This window comes from Simochromis diagramma, unplaced genomic scaffold (genome assembly GCF_900408965.1).
Source record: "Simochromis diagramma unplaced genomic scaffold, fSimDia1.1 OVJJ01000361.1, whole genome shotgun sequence".
NCBI classification, from domain to species: domain Eukaryota; kingdom Metazoa; phylum Chordata; class Actinopteri; order Cichliformes; family Cichlidae; genus Simochromis; species Simochromis diagramma.
Window position 1 is genome coordinate 6,128,010 of NW_024386860.1, and position 14,421 is coordinate 6,142,430.

Genomic DNA, 14,421 nt, shown 5'->3' on the forward strand with positions numbered 1-14,421 from the left:
TAAGGATTTTAATTTGTTTAACACGTTTTTTGTTTTTTGTGAGTAATGCAAAATTATTAAAACTTGTGAAATACAAAATGCTGTGGCTTGGGAGGTAGTGCAGGTCATCTGGTCTACAAGTTTAAGGATCTTCATGCAAGATACTGATCACTGAGTGGGCCTGATGCACACTGGAGTGTGTGCTAATGTTAGTTTAAAAGTGCTTATGCATAGAAACAGTTTGCATGAATTGGTGAATGAGCCTTGTAATAAAGTGCTTTGAGTGCTCAGCACTTAATAAAGAACGGTTAATTTACCAAAAAGTGATTTTTTTTTTATATTTATTTATTTATTTATTTATTTTTTTGGGGGGGGGGTCGTAATTCTATAATTTTTGTAGTGGTTTGGTTTTTTGGGGTTTTTTTTTTTAGTGCATACACTTAACAACCACTTGATTAGGTACACTTGCAGACTTTAATATGACCAGTGATATAGTACAGCCTGAAATCTTCAGAGCTCATACCAATGATGTTGGCTCATTCATTTAGGCTTTTGTTGAGGTTGTCAGGAAAAAGTAACCTGATTTCATGATTACTTGCATTACATTTAATTCAGTTCCTATGTTTGTTTGTTTGTTTGTTTTAATCCACTCCCCTAACATACAGGTACTCAAAGTAAAAAATCTAAATTTAAATGCTTTAAAAAATTTGTGCTAAATCTATCTGGAAATCTGAAGGGTTATAGCAAGCATTGTTTTTACCTTTGACTATCATTATTATATATGCGCAGATTTTATTCATTTTCACTAAATGCGAACTCGCTATTTATGTTCAATGTTTTATTTATTCTTGGCACACTCCGGCCTCCATACTTACTTTAACAAGTCATATTCAAAAGAAAACTCGTAACTCGTGTTTCCGGAGCTTTCCCAACGCAATAATTCATTTTCTCCCACAAGTGAAAAACAAAACGTTTCCTTAAGTTATCAGCAGCCCACCCCGCCCTCTTTTAAACTTCGCATTCCTCTAGGCCAATCAGAGTCGAGAAGGCGAAGTGCAAGAGAAAGTTGATTGGTTCATTTAAAAATAACATAAGCGCAACCACGCCATTTAAATGTTTTAAAAGTCGTGTGTTCCTCCTGTTGATCTGAAGCGTGGAATAGGAGAAAGGCGGATAAACTATACGCTTGGTCCACGGTATCTGTCGTGTTTTCAGGTGAGTAGTGAAATAAATGACACGTCCGAATGATGTAGACCGAGTTTGTGTTTTTTTTTTTCTTTTGCTCTACTTTAAACGGTTAACGGTGCAGTCACGTGAAACTGCAACATTTAGCTAACATACGTAGATGTGAATATGGTTTCCAGCTCTGTAAATGTCATACAAATTGTCCATAGTGACAGATATAGTAGTAAAGTCGTGTTTAAGATGAGCTACGATTTTTTTTTTTTTGTATTTAAAAACTAACGTTAACTTTAAGTCACGAGCACTAATCCATCAGCTAATAAGCTAAAATGCAATGTTTAACAACAGGTTATTTATGCCTTGTCAAGCATTAGTTTTTACCGTTGTGTGATTGTAAGAATGAAGAATACACCAAGAAACGAGCCTTTCAATGTATTGATGAATGAGAATAATACATAGTTTTATTGTATTTTATCTAAATATGTGTACATCTGTGTTTTGTATTTTTGCTGTGTTTTTATGTTATGAATAAATAAATGAATAGAACTCTGTTTACCTGAATGGCAGGTAACATTAAAAAAAAGGATCATGGGATCAAGTGAGAGTAAGATGACTGCATCTGCAGCCATAAAACCAGAGCCAGCCTTCAAAAAGACTCACATCAGTCACCTCATCGATCCTCGCTCCCCCTCAGCTGGCATAGAACGAACACCTATTCAGGTGGGTTACCTGGTGGATCCATTCATATATTAAAAAAAAAACACAAAGTCTGAAAAAAATGTACTGTCTGAACTCCAGAAAATGTGCAGTCATTCTTTTTTTATTAATGAAGGCATGGACATTTTTACTTTGATCTTGAGGCCCTCTGATCCAAACTCTCTTCTGTACTCACATTTCAAAGACTTTGAAAAGCTTCTTGTTTGATCAGTGTGATATGTCCAAACTATAGAAGGTGTGAGGAGAACAAATGAGACTTTTCACATGTGCTTATACTCCATCTTTCCCAGAAGGTGTGGATGAGTCTAGAAAGTTCACCCAAAATCCACATTTTGAAGTTTTCTCCAGTAAAGTATCAGAAAATAGATCCAAGATATCATTGCTTGTCGTTGATCCTTTGTGTAATAAACACAAAGCTGGTGCAGTTTAGCTGCTAAACCTGCATGTCACAACATCAGAAAAAAAATTACCCTCTGATGGGGAATAGGTGGGAGGCACTGATAATTATTGACCCTGCTTTATTCTCTACACTACTTTTGTAAACTGTGGGGCAATCAAACATAAAATAATTGAATATTTTTGCAAGGTTGGGCAGCTTGTGTCCAAAACGTCTGCTGAGATGAAAAGCGAGTGCCCTGTGGTGTTCGGTGATCCACGTTCACCTACCATTGGCATTACCCGCACCCCTGTGAGAGAAGTTATGAGAGGTAAGTAATATATAAACGTAATAACTTTCAGCTAGACTTTTCTCACTTTATTTAAAAATAAATAAATAAATTTAAAAAAATCTAAAAAAATGACTTCCTTTCATTCATCTTTCCAGCAACAGTCGGGTCCTTTGCTCGTCGCCTGGGTATGATTTTCCACAGTGAGGTTGAAGGGAAACTCCCTGAAGGCCATCAGAAAGGCTTCAGTGGCGCATCAAAGAAAGAGGAGGACTTTATAAGTGAAGAGCTGGCATCGACTGAGCCCCTCCTGAGCCCACAGCCGTCCAGCAACCTTAATGAGCGTGCTAACTTACTGGTGCCACTTGTCCAGCCCCCTCTCCAGAGCGTAGAGAAATTGAGTCCTTTTGTGCTTCCTGAAGAGCCTCAGGTGGAGGTGGAGGTGGAGATAGAAACTGAAGCAGATATTAGCCTGGAGGAGGCTGAGGAAGCAAGAGAGTCTCCTCTTCACAAGAGACTGAGCATGAGCCTGATAACCTGCCACGAGGGTGCTCCCTCCCCCCGAGCCTTTGCAGAGGTCCATCATGAAAATATTTCACCCCCAGAACCTGGCACAGAGGTGGAGCCACTTGGGGATGGTGTGGATCACGCTTACGCCCTTCCTTCTGCTACCATTGAAGCAGACTCTCCTGTTGAACCTGCCCCCTCCAACACTGATGCTGATGATTCCCTTGCACAGCCAGAGAAGGAAGAAACTAAAGAGCTCGGTAAAGAAGCTAATTTGCTTCCATCCGGTCCACCATGTGTTCGTGGTCCTGAGCAGCCACAGGCTTGCACCGGCATCCGCTGCCCCACCTTTGACTCAAAGAGCCCCAGCCAGACTGTTTTCAAACCGCAGTGGCTGGGAAATGGCTTTCGTCCGTCTGGGCTCAGAGCAAGAGGAGTGCAGGGGCTCGGTGGAAAAGGAGGCTCGTCTCCTCTCGCCGTCCGTGTGGCCGTTAAGAACGTAGCCAACGAAAACAAAGGACAGTCTGGAAAACTGAAGCAGAAAGGTGTGTAGGAAGTTTGTCACCTTTTGATTGTTTATGGTGAGACTGTTCTGCTTTTCCTTTTTTTTTTTAAACTTTCTTTTTCTTCAGGTACTGAAGGCCGCTCTCCGCTGCAGATCCTCAAGAAGACCAACTCGCCCAGAGACCAGCGCGCTCAGGTATTTGTAGCTGTAATTTACCCACATATGGGCTCATGAAAGCAACATCTGTGTTTTTACTTGTTCAAAAAACACAGGAAATTCACATTTTGATTTCTTCCCAGATGAAGCTGAAGACGTCCACTCCTGACAAGCAGAGGGCTGGACAGATGGACCGCCGAGTGCTGGCTGTGTGTCTGGATAAGGAGAACCGATGAGGCACTGCACGCACTGTTTTTTAAAATGTGCTTTTATGTGTATAGCTTCCACAAACTATTTGTTGTCCTGTATATATTTAACTGCTTGTTGTTGTGTAAATAAAATTTGCAAACCTACTAGAGCTTTAAATTTTTACTGATTAACTCTTATCTGTTATTTGGAGAGTTTTCTTGTTCGTTTTTGTGCGCATTTAATCTTCGTCAACACCTAAATTATATTCAGAAATAACACTTGAAATTGAATATTTCTCCAGTTTGCAAAGATTGCATAACTCACATCTCATTGAACTGACAAAGCGTCCTTGGGCAATGGTGAACACTTCATTGCCCTCGCCTATCAGAGTGTGAGTGTAAAGTGTCTTTTCTATACCCAAGGCATGCTTTGAGTGAAGAAAAAGCACTATGTAGCTACCAGTTCATTCAGCAGGTTACCTTGATGTCTGCTGAGTTGCTGTCATGTGATTGGCTGTTTGACATTTGCACTAGCGAGCACTATAGCAGGTGTACCTAATAAAATCTTAGGAAAAACAGACATTTTAGCATTAATTAGATGTAGCCTTTTTTTTTTTTTTTTTTTTTTTTTAAGTTTACATTTATTCATTTTATTCATTTTTATTTTTTTGTCACAAGGACACCACAGAAGAGAGAAGGGTGTGGAAAGAGTAACAGAAAATAAATAAACGGCACAGTAGTAAACAGTCTTTCTATACTCTAAATGTTTGACTTGCAGGCAGATCATGTGGCCAGCCGATGATCTGTTCTTGGAGGAGCAGCTCCTATTTATGGTCTTTTTACATGCAATATTCAAAAGGGAGGAATATCGCCATATTGAATCGTTCCACTAGGTATCAGTCCCAAAAGCGTCACTGGGATCCTTGAAAATATCACAACCAAATATGTCCTCTAAAGTGTTTAGTGTCAACATTATTAAAGTCCATTGGTATGCTCGTAGTTTTGTACATGAACTGCTGTGACTGCACACTTCTACACAGTTTGTCCAGGGGTATATTTGTATGATGTGTACCTTCAATCACTCCATCATCTTCTGGTGAAATTCCCTTTTGAATCTCTGTATTATAATTAATGTATTATAACTTGATAGAGAACTTGTGTTTTGGAGATATTCACATGTACATGAGTATGGGCGGAGTTAAATCTGGATGATAAGATCATCTGTGAGTAATGCCATTATATGGTTCTCCTTAGCTATTAGTTCCTATGAGTCAAGGCCTCTGTGAATATTCCAAAAAGGGGTGAGCTGAGGCAACAACCCTGCATCTGTCTGACAGGTGATCTTTATTCTAGCATTTTTACCTGAGGCTATATCATCCTCATTTTTTTATGATTAATTTTAATTGATAATATGGGGATAAAAGAGGTTGGTCAAGGTGAAGGTTTTACAGTGTGGATGGGAGTGAGGCTGATTGAAGCAGTTTGCACTTTCACCTCACAGTAAGAGGGTCCCTGGTTTGAGCTCCAACTGGTGCATCTCTATGTGGGGGTTGCTTGCTCTTCCTGCGTCTGTGTGTGCTTCCTCTGGGTTCTCCTGGCTTCCTCCCACAGTCCAAAGACATATATGTTAGGTTAGTTGGTGTTTTTAAATTAGCTGGACGCAATATGTGAGATAGATGAAGAGCAGATTTTTAAAGATCTGCTCATTTATAAAATCAATCAGGGTTTGTTTAGCATGCAGCTGTGTGTAAAAAGCCTGCAAGGCTTCACATCTGAGCTTGTTAAATGCACAAAGAGCCTGTTTATCCTTAAGAGAAACTACATTCTTATGCTTTTGTCTAGACAACTCAAGTCACGCTACAAATAAATGCTCACATTTTCTCTACAGTGAAATCAAAGAAAACAGAAGTGTGGCTGACATTTCACATGCTTCACTCGTATCTAGAAGGATTTGAATGCCAGAAATAAACATTTAGACTTGTGTAATGCAGATGTTTATTAGATAGTGCTGCTTCACTTTGTACAGTGTGTATCCACTCTGGAAAAGAGCCCGTTTAAATTAGAGTTAGATTGGGTTTTTTTTCATTTTTATATACACAACCTGTCCTTCAAGTTTAAAGGTTTGCATGCAGAGGAAAAGTAAGCACTTATATACACATTCAGATGTACTACTCATAAGCACAGCAGCCATTACCATCCATGTACCACTCATACAAAGAGTCCTGTCCTGAGACAAATGGGTCATCTTTTTATGTAAGTGCTTAGCGAAGCATGAAAATCATTTTATTATCCCATCTGTCAGTTCAGCAGTTTACCCAAAGGACTTTTCAGGTCTAGCTACCGAGGGGTTAGGCCGAGTGATGAGACCCGAAATCCTGGTAAATATTGTCCATCGATCACATACAAAAACACACGCTAATGCAGACATCTCTGCAAGCTAGAACTCCATTTTAACTAAAGTTAAGAAAATGAACAGGAAGTAAATGTAAGCATCTAGAGAATCTACCAAAACTAACAACAAACAACAGTCTGAAACAATAAAGCTCATATTATTTATATGATTTAACTTATGCTATGATAGAAATCACAGCATGTTAGTAAGTTACCCAACACAACATATGCTTCAGCTGGACGTATTCAATTCTATCTCATCCTGTGTGCTACCGTTTCCATTTGGCAACTGTTCTCAAATTGCTGTAATTAATGTGCATCCATGTGAACCACAGTACAATTAACTACTGATGGGAATGACATTTGCTCAGACCCCCGAACCCAGAATTCCCCCATAACGTGAGAAGAAAGTTTGGAGTGCAACGTGATGGAGAGGAGAGAAAATCTTCACATTACAACCCCGCTCCACCGTTAGATAGGACTTGGCACAATTTGACATACCCTCTTCTCACCCCATGTGACTCCTCATCCCCTCCCACAGACCTCAATTTCTTTATATTTTCTTCACTTCACTAAGTGCTCTCTTTGCAATGAACAGCCTCAATTCCAGATCTTGAGGAAGCTGTCCCAGGATCCCGTGCAGCACGCCATGCCATCCGTGGATACTCCGATGCAGCTCACTCTGTTGTCGTGACCAGCCAGCACACCTGAACAGCAGCAAGCAGGGAAATAAATGAGACAAAGGGTCAAACATTTTGAAATAAACTTCCAATTCAGATTTATCTCCCTGTTTTTTCTTTTAGTTCACTTATGTGCAAAACTAAACTTTACAAGGAAATTTAACTAAAAGAATATTGTGTGCTTGTAAAACTAATAATAGACGGAAAATGTAGTTTTAGTCTTTCTTGTTTGGTCAGATTTGTCCAGCAGCATTAAGAGGAGTTGGTGCAAATATTTATTGTCCCTGGGGTGTATATGTATATGTTTGTGTTGCATTATATTACTGTATTGAAACCACAATGACAGAAAGAAGAGAGCAAACTCACTCTGGAAACTAAGTGAAAGGAATATAGCAGAAAAAAGATGGAGAAAAAAAAGTCGAATAACTCGGTTCCTCACCGACTCTCTCGGCTTTGAGCGAGTCCCAGATGTTGACGTTGAAGTCGTCGTAGCCAGCGAGTATCAGGCGTCCAGACAGGGAGGGGGCCAGAGAGGTCACCCCGCACATGATGCTGCTGTCCTGGTAGGTGATGAGCTCCTGGTCAGCTCGCATGTCGTACATCTTGCAGGTGGCGTCATCTGATCCTGTTATCACTGCATTACCGTTGGGGAAGAACTGGAGGAAATAGAAGTGGTTAGAAAGCGTGCCTCCTTGGACAGGACGCGCTGAGAGCTTTGCACACAATGGAAAAGGAAATCTTTTTTTTTCTCCTTTGTTCTCACCCCAATGGCGTTGATGTCACTCTCGTGACCTCCAAAGGTCTGTCTGCAGGTGCCCTCCCTGATGTCCCACAGCTTAGCTGTGAAGTCACAAGCCCCTGAGATGAAAAACTTGAAGTCTGGGGACACGCCGAGGGACATGCAGTCTCCCTGGTGTCCGGCAAACACAGTCTTCTGGGTCCCCGTCTCAATGTCCCATAGTACGCTAGAAAGGCAAGTTTAATTCAATTTAAAGTGCAAAAGAATCAATTCAAGCTTTCTTTTGTTCAGCTATAAATCGAACTATATTCTTACCAAGTGCAGTCGCCTGAGCTGGTGATGATCTCAGTGTCGCTGAGGAAACGACAGCAGGACAGGTAACCTGTACAACCACAGAAATACCACATGGGGCACCGCAGGACTCATCACAAAGGAGCGTTTAATTTCTGTTTCTTGTCACCTTCCTACCTGTGTGCGCTGCCAGCTCTCTCATGACCTTGACATTCCCATCCTTGCCTTTCAGGTTGTAGATGGAGCACATGTTGTCCAGACCGCCACACGCCACAAGGTTTCCAGAAGGTGCATAGGCACAGGTCATCACCCACGATGACTTGAGGGGGATGGCATTCACCTGGGTGTACACAGAGGACAGGAGAGCTTGTTTTCAGCCTCTGAATTTACTGTCGTGTATTTAGTTGTCTCATGATGGAAATTTAGATCCTGTAACTTTTAAAGGTATGTACTTAAGTCTTAATGTTTGAGCGAGAGATGCTCAAGGCACAGTGAGAAGTACATTGTGTATTTTGGTGTGTTTGAGAGTGAATACACCCTGCAAGGTTTACAACCACGTTTACTTTGGGTTTAGGTATAGCTGGAAACAAAAATTCCTATTACTGGAATTGTAATAGACCTGCCCTTTGGCCTCTCCTACCTTGTTGGTCGTGATGGTGTCCCACACTATGAGTTTTCCATCCTGCGAGGCACTGACACACAGCCTGGGGCAGAAATGTGGATTAAAATCAGCAAAAAAACCCCAAAACATGTGAAGCAGAGGCTGTAACATTAAGAATATGCTCCCCCCTATCAATTTACTCAGTTTAAAGCAAATCTAATTTACCATCTCCCTTCTGCATATCTGGACTTTGCTCACTTTCCTCACAATTATTTAGAAAATTATTAGAAAACTATCAGATCTTGGCTGCAACACAAACAAAAAAGCAGGTGTTCTTTCAATTTGTGCAGCATGTTGGGTAATTACTTTGAATCAGTGGACCAGTGCATTGCATAGATCTTGGCAAGATGACCCCTTAGTGTTTTCCTGGTCTTCATCTGGACACGCCCCATCACTGTGATCCCAGCTACTGCCTCCTGCAGTGTGGTATCCTGCACCGCCTTGCGAGCTGCCTGCAGAGCACACACACACACACACACACACACACACACACACACACACACAAAGTGCCGTCAGGAATAATATGTGAACACACGTCAGACAGAACAGTATGTGTATTATGCTGGATCTACCGCAGATGATATATTGTGGCCAACTTACGGTAATCTGGTCTTTGAGACTATCTGCCTCCTTTCGAAGTTGCTCCATTTCACCCATGGTGATCAATCAATAGTGGGCTGTAGAGAAGATGTTAGAAGAGGCCGTAGTCCTGGGAATAAGAAGGAGAGTTCCGGGGAAGCAGCATGAACAAAACTCAGTCACCAAGAAATCACAAAATCTTTGCCAAGTCACCCGCACTATCCCTCCATCCCAGAATTTTACCTGCATTTACCTGTTAACCTCCCTACTGCAGGTCTCCAGGTAAGTGCTGCTTTGCAAGTCAAACCACCCCCATCTGCTTTGCAAACTTTTTCTAACTTCGCAGGAACATACAGAGAAACCCACAAGACACACCTACACTCAGACACGCAGGCACAGGCAAACCGTATGAATATTCACCCGGTTAAAGTTTGCTCTTCAGACGATGTGAGAGCAAAGATCCTCACCCTCAATGTACACACAAACCAGTATGTCCTGTAATGATGCGTATCAGCTCTCACTCGCTGCCTCTCAGCTTCACGGCAAATTCACAACACTTGTAGAGGAATTTGTGCCATTTAACACTCCAGCTGAGCTCTCATCTGCTGCTGATGGCTATTAAATTTGCTAATGTGATGATTAAATGAGCAATGTTTAGCGGTACAACCAATCGCCTAATGGTCAGACTCATAAAGTGTGACAAATGTAATCAACGCACAACTGAAGAGGCAGCCAGAAAGTCAGAAAGTGACACAGAGAAGTTCAGATGGAAAAGCACGGCGTTAATTTCTCAGGTGAAGCACCACAATATAAGCAAACTTTAAAAAGAAAACACACCCTTTTCAGTTTCTTGTACAAATATTAAAAGTTACTTCTTTTTCTTTCTAAAGCAGTCAGTTTTCATGATGCCATTTCCTTTATCTTACCTTAAAAAGTGACAGGAGGGAATACTTGCGCTGATTTTACCGTTTGCGTCCCTGCAGCAATCTCTCGCTTTCTCTCCCCTCTACTATTTGAATGAGTGTCCCTGTCAAAACACATGACCAAGTGGATTTGCCTCTAATTTGTTTGAAGTGAAAAGGAGAGGAAGGGAAAGGAGGGAGTGACTCTGTAAAAGAAAGAGATTTGATTTAATTGTTTGCCACTGGGCTTTATGTGTAAAGCTAAAGTAAATGGATGATGGCCTCCAAAAACACACACCAGCCGCAGCAGCTACACTTTGGGTGTAGCTTTCTTAAACTGCTTACTGATACGTCGTCCCTGAAGTTTCTGAACCAAGGGGGATTTTAAAGCCTTTGCTCCAGATGTGGAAATTGCTCCAGTAATGAGCGTTTTAATGACGCTTGAGTGTTTTAGTCGTGCTATTACCCTTTTGCCATTGTGTTCCTGGGACCCTGCCATTGTTCCATGTGATTAAATGACTGCTAGGGTGGTGGGATGGTGGAGTGCATTAACACAAACAGAGGGAGAAGTGGAGGCAGAGGGAGGGGAGGCAGGGGGTTGAAATAAGGGGGGGGGGGGGGGGGGGTGAAGGGTAAGAGGTGAGGCAGGAGAGTGAGTTTTAAATCCTACTGGCTGAGATTTTAAGGGATGCCTTTTGAATCAAATCTGCTCTCATCCGATTACTGACTGCTCTTTGCATCTGGATAAGAGATGGAGAAAGGGATGGGGCGGCAGATAGGGGCATGAGAATGAGGTAGGGGGCAGATGGAGGAGGTGGGCAGAGGGAGAGCTGGTGAAAGGTGGGGCAGGGCCCATCAGTATGGCCAGTGATTCGACTTTGAATCAGAGAGCTCCTCAAACAGTTTCCCTCTTATATTCTTGAAGGGGATGTTAAGAAGTTGTTAAATGGCAGCGAATTATTAGTTTATGTGAAATAACATTTATGTCACTATTAAGATGTTTTTCATTGGCTTTAATTAAACCATAACACTCAGTTCGCATCACAGTGAAAATGTCTTCCTGACTTCAGCCAAAGCACCTCTCCCTTCTCCACCAACAGTGTATATGACTTCTTTTAAAAGGCACACTGTAACAGATCATTTTTTTCACGTTGCATAAATGCCATCGACCACTTCTTCAACTCTTAAAACTTCAAACAGCCGATGCTTTGATTCTTAAGTTTACACGGAAAATAATAACTGGAATAACTTTACGCAGCTCTGTCATGCAGATTATGTCCGATTGCATTAAGAGTCAGACCACGAAAGGAGTTTGTTTTTTATTCAGATTATCAGAGCATACAATTAAATCACTATTGTATGCTGATCCCGTGCAAATCCCTCATCTGCATGTGCTGTAAGCAAAAGATGAAACGCAGCTAAAGACATCGGGTGTGTATCAGTATAAATGTGACATCTCCATACTCGATATTTAATCAGACTGTTTTGAAAATCAGCAGGTTTCCAGCTTGAGAAGAACTCTTACACTTCTTTTCTGAAGTGTAGGAATCACAACACTCAAAACAACCACATTTAAAAACGTCAGAAATATGGACACATTTTTAAAAGATATCAGCCGGAAATGTGTTCAGGTCCGTTTTGTATGACCCTTGATGCCCATGAAGCATGACACCGCAGCATATCCACAAAACTGAAAACATCAATGTCTGCTGAAAGGAACACATGACCATCCACTTACCAATCGGAGACTGCTATCGAGGTGTTCTGGTAGATCTTCAATCCCTCTTCCTGCGGCGGCCTCCCTCAGGTTGCTGTCATAAGTTCAGCCTGTCTGTTCCTACTCTTTCCTCCACTCATTCGCTTTTGGTATCGCGGACAGTGCGGTATTCCTCACTTGCCTCACTGCTCCTATGAGGAACAAATGAGGATTGGAGGGATGAAGGGAGATCAGCAATGAGGGGATAAACCCTGGGATGGAAGAGTAAGGGGGAGGGGGGGGTGATGGTGAAATAGACAGAAAGGGAGAAGAAACAGTGGGTGAAACCAAACAAGGTGCAGAGCATGTCTGTAGGGTCACAAGACATGAGCCGGGGTGAATCCAAGTCAAAAGACTAAGAGATGGAAATCGTGGAGGGGAGGGAGAAGAGGATAAATAGAGGACCTGGGAACATGGCTTTTTATGGTGCTGAGATAGTTTTCAAAAGATCTATGACTGACAGGAGGGTTTGTGTTTTGTAAACCTGAGGTGAAGCTAATATTAGAAAGTGTATGGGCAGAGGGGGAGATTGGCAGTGTAGGGATCAGACTGGCTACAATGATAAAGCAAGAATAACTGCAGGATTAAGGGGAATGGATGATTCTTACACACAAGCAGACCAACAACCATGGGCATTTCCTGACAGTGTGTAGAGCGTGCGCCACTATAGCTGTCTCCTATGTTCTTTGTCATCTAAAGGTAGAGATAAAGAGCCACAATATCCCTTCGGTTTGCTCGAGTTCTGCCCACACATCTAAATTTAGAGGTTTCTGTTGTCACTCGTCTGTTGATGTGCCACTCCACAGCTTTTGCACATTATCTAACAGAGTAAATCACCTGTGTTAGTTACGAAACAACGCAGCTTGCACTCATGATCATGACATTGCATTGTTAGGCAGAGAGCCGGATCGACGAGAACAGACTGCATTTGACCCAAAAGGCCTGGGAGAAAGTCACCGAATCAGGTGCTGAATCCCAACTGCATTATTAAAGGGAGCTCCCATTCCTTTCTCCCACTGAGGTTTTCGCATGGATCAGGAGAGTCACTTTATTGAGAGTTACTTTCTGTAGCTGAAGTATGTTCATGAAAAATGTATGGCAGAGCTATTGTACTGCAGTGTCTGTAACTTCTCCTTGAAATTTGTGTCAAATACCGAGTGTCCTCTGAACAAGAAGAACACATTCAAATCCTAAACTAGTCCTAAAACAAATTTGCTTAGGGGTGTTTACAAGTACACAGTGACAATATGCAAAACATCCCCGTCTAAGACCTTGTTTAATGCTCTTTCTCTAAAACACACTTCACTTAGTTGCAAAGAATAATTAGAAAATATAACATAAAATCCTGCCCATGAAGAAATTAAATCCTACTTGTTCCAATATGGAACAAGTAGCCCAGATATCACATTACTACTTTCCAGGCAAACCCTTGTTGACACGGATTCGGACAGTTGAACGCCATCAGACAATACGAATCCCTTGTTTGCACATTTGTGAACATATCTGTGTTTGGAGCAGAAAAGCCTTTGCTGTGTGCTTCCTGGCTTCATTCTGTGATTCAGCGTGGCTAAATTGAGCTCTGCAGTTGAAAAGCGTTGACCTTTGCTCGCTGGATTGTGGTAACGGCAGTGGTGCTGACCCTTGATTTGGAGAAAAGGAGTCAGGGAAGCACAGGCTGTGAAACGGCGAGTGAAACAGAGAGAAAAAACAAAGAGCAAAACAAGGGATTTGTTAGCAGAGGCACAGAAACAGGGCGGGATAAAGACAGAAGGAGTGTCCGATTATGGGTTACTGTTTAAAGACTAACAATGCCGCGCTCTACTACAAGGAAAACTCTCAAAGTGGTTTGTAAAGTCTTATAATCTTCTATGATTTTATTACATTTACTACTGATGTTAAACCGACTGAACTGAAAGCAGAAAAGGTGAGCATCCCTCCCCGAGTGAGATGAAAATTTAAATATATGTCATTCTGCACTCGGTCCCTGCACAGCACAATAAAAACAAGAAGAGGAGAGTTTGTTTTGTTTACTTTGCACACGCTGAAAGAGATCTCTGAACATTTGATCTGTGGGAGGAGTGAGTGGATTAAATGACAAATGTGTCAGACACAAACATGTTGTTAGACTGCTGATGTTTTTATAACTCATTATGGTCTAGACGACCCTTACTGAAGTTCAAACCCAGTATCAAAATGGAGCAGAAAGCTGATTTAAATGACTTTGAGCACGGCATAAGTTGTTGGTGCTACAAAGTAGATCATCAGTCACTTCTGCTGGCTAAGAACAGAAAACCGAGACTACAATTCACATAGGATCACCAAAATTAGACAACGGGAAATTAAAAAAGCATTGCTTGGTTTGATGAGTCCCAATTTCTGCTGTGGTGTTTGAGTGGTGGGGTCAAAATTTGACACAACACGAAAGCATTGTTTCATTCTGCCTTGTAACAGCTGCTCAGGCTGCTGGTGGTGTAACAGTGTGTGTGTGTGGGGGGGGGACTTTATTACCAGGTGTGGATCACT

The 14,421-nt window shown here is 41.7% G+C and overlaps 2 protein-coding genes across 5 annotated transcripts; one reads left to right on the forward strand and one right to left on the reverse strand.

The window, feature by feature from the left end:
- The first annotated feature begins 1,068 nt into the window (after positions 1 to 1,068).
- Positions 1,069 to 4,064, forward strand: cdca3 (cell division cycle associated 3). The gene is made up of 6 exons (XM_040030103.1): positions 1,069 to 1,194; positions 1,729 to 1,881; positions 2,465 to 2,585; positions 2,702 to 3,595; positions 3,683 to 3,750; positions 3,855 to 4,064. Exons 2-6 carry the CDS (start codon positions 1,750 to 1,752, stop codon positions 3,945 to 3,947), a joined length of 1,308 nt encoding a protein of 435 aa, XP_039886037.1. The 5' UTR covers positions 1,069 to 1,194; positions 1,729 to 1,749; the 3' UTR covers positions 3,948 to 4,064.
- A 1,812-nt stretch (positions 4,065 to 5,876) lies between these two features.
- On the reverse strand, positions 5,877 to 10,296 carry gnb3a (guanine nucleotide binding protein (G protein), beta polypeptide 3a). Of its 4 annotated transcripts, none has more exons than XM_040030104.1 (9): positions 10,167 to 10,296; positions 9,262 to 9,370; positions 8,968 to 9,113; positions 8,641 to 8,704; positions 8,178 to 8,340; positions 8,025 to 8,091; positions 7,734 to 7,935; positions 7,410 to 7,626; positions 5,877 to 6,997 (listed from the first exon to the last, which is right to left on the reverse strand). In XM_040030104.1, exons 2-9 carry the CDS (start codon positions 9,316 to 9,318, stop codon positions 6,891 to 6,893), a joined length of 1,023 nt encoding a protein of 340 aa, XP_039886038.1. In that variant the 5' UTR covers positions 9,319 to 9,370; positions 10,167 to 10,296; the 3' UTR covers positions 5,877 to 6,890. The 4 variants fall into 4 exon arrangements, with proteins under 4 accessions (XP_039886038.1, XP_039886041.1, XP_039886040.1 ...); XM_040030107.1 differs by lacking the exon at positions 10,167 to 10,296 and adding an exon at positions 9,484 to 10,043; XM_040030106.1 differs by lacking the exon at positions 10,167 to 10,296 and adding an exon at positions 9,494 to 10,042.
- Between the last annotated feature and the right edge of the window lie 4,125 nt (positions 10,297 to 14,421).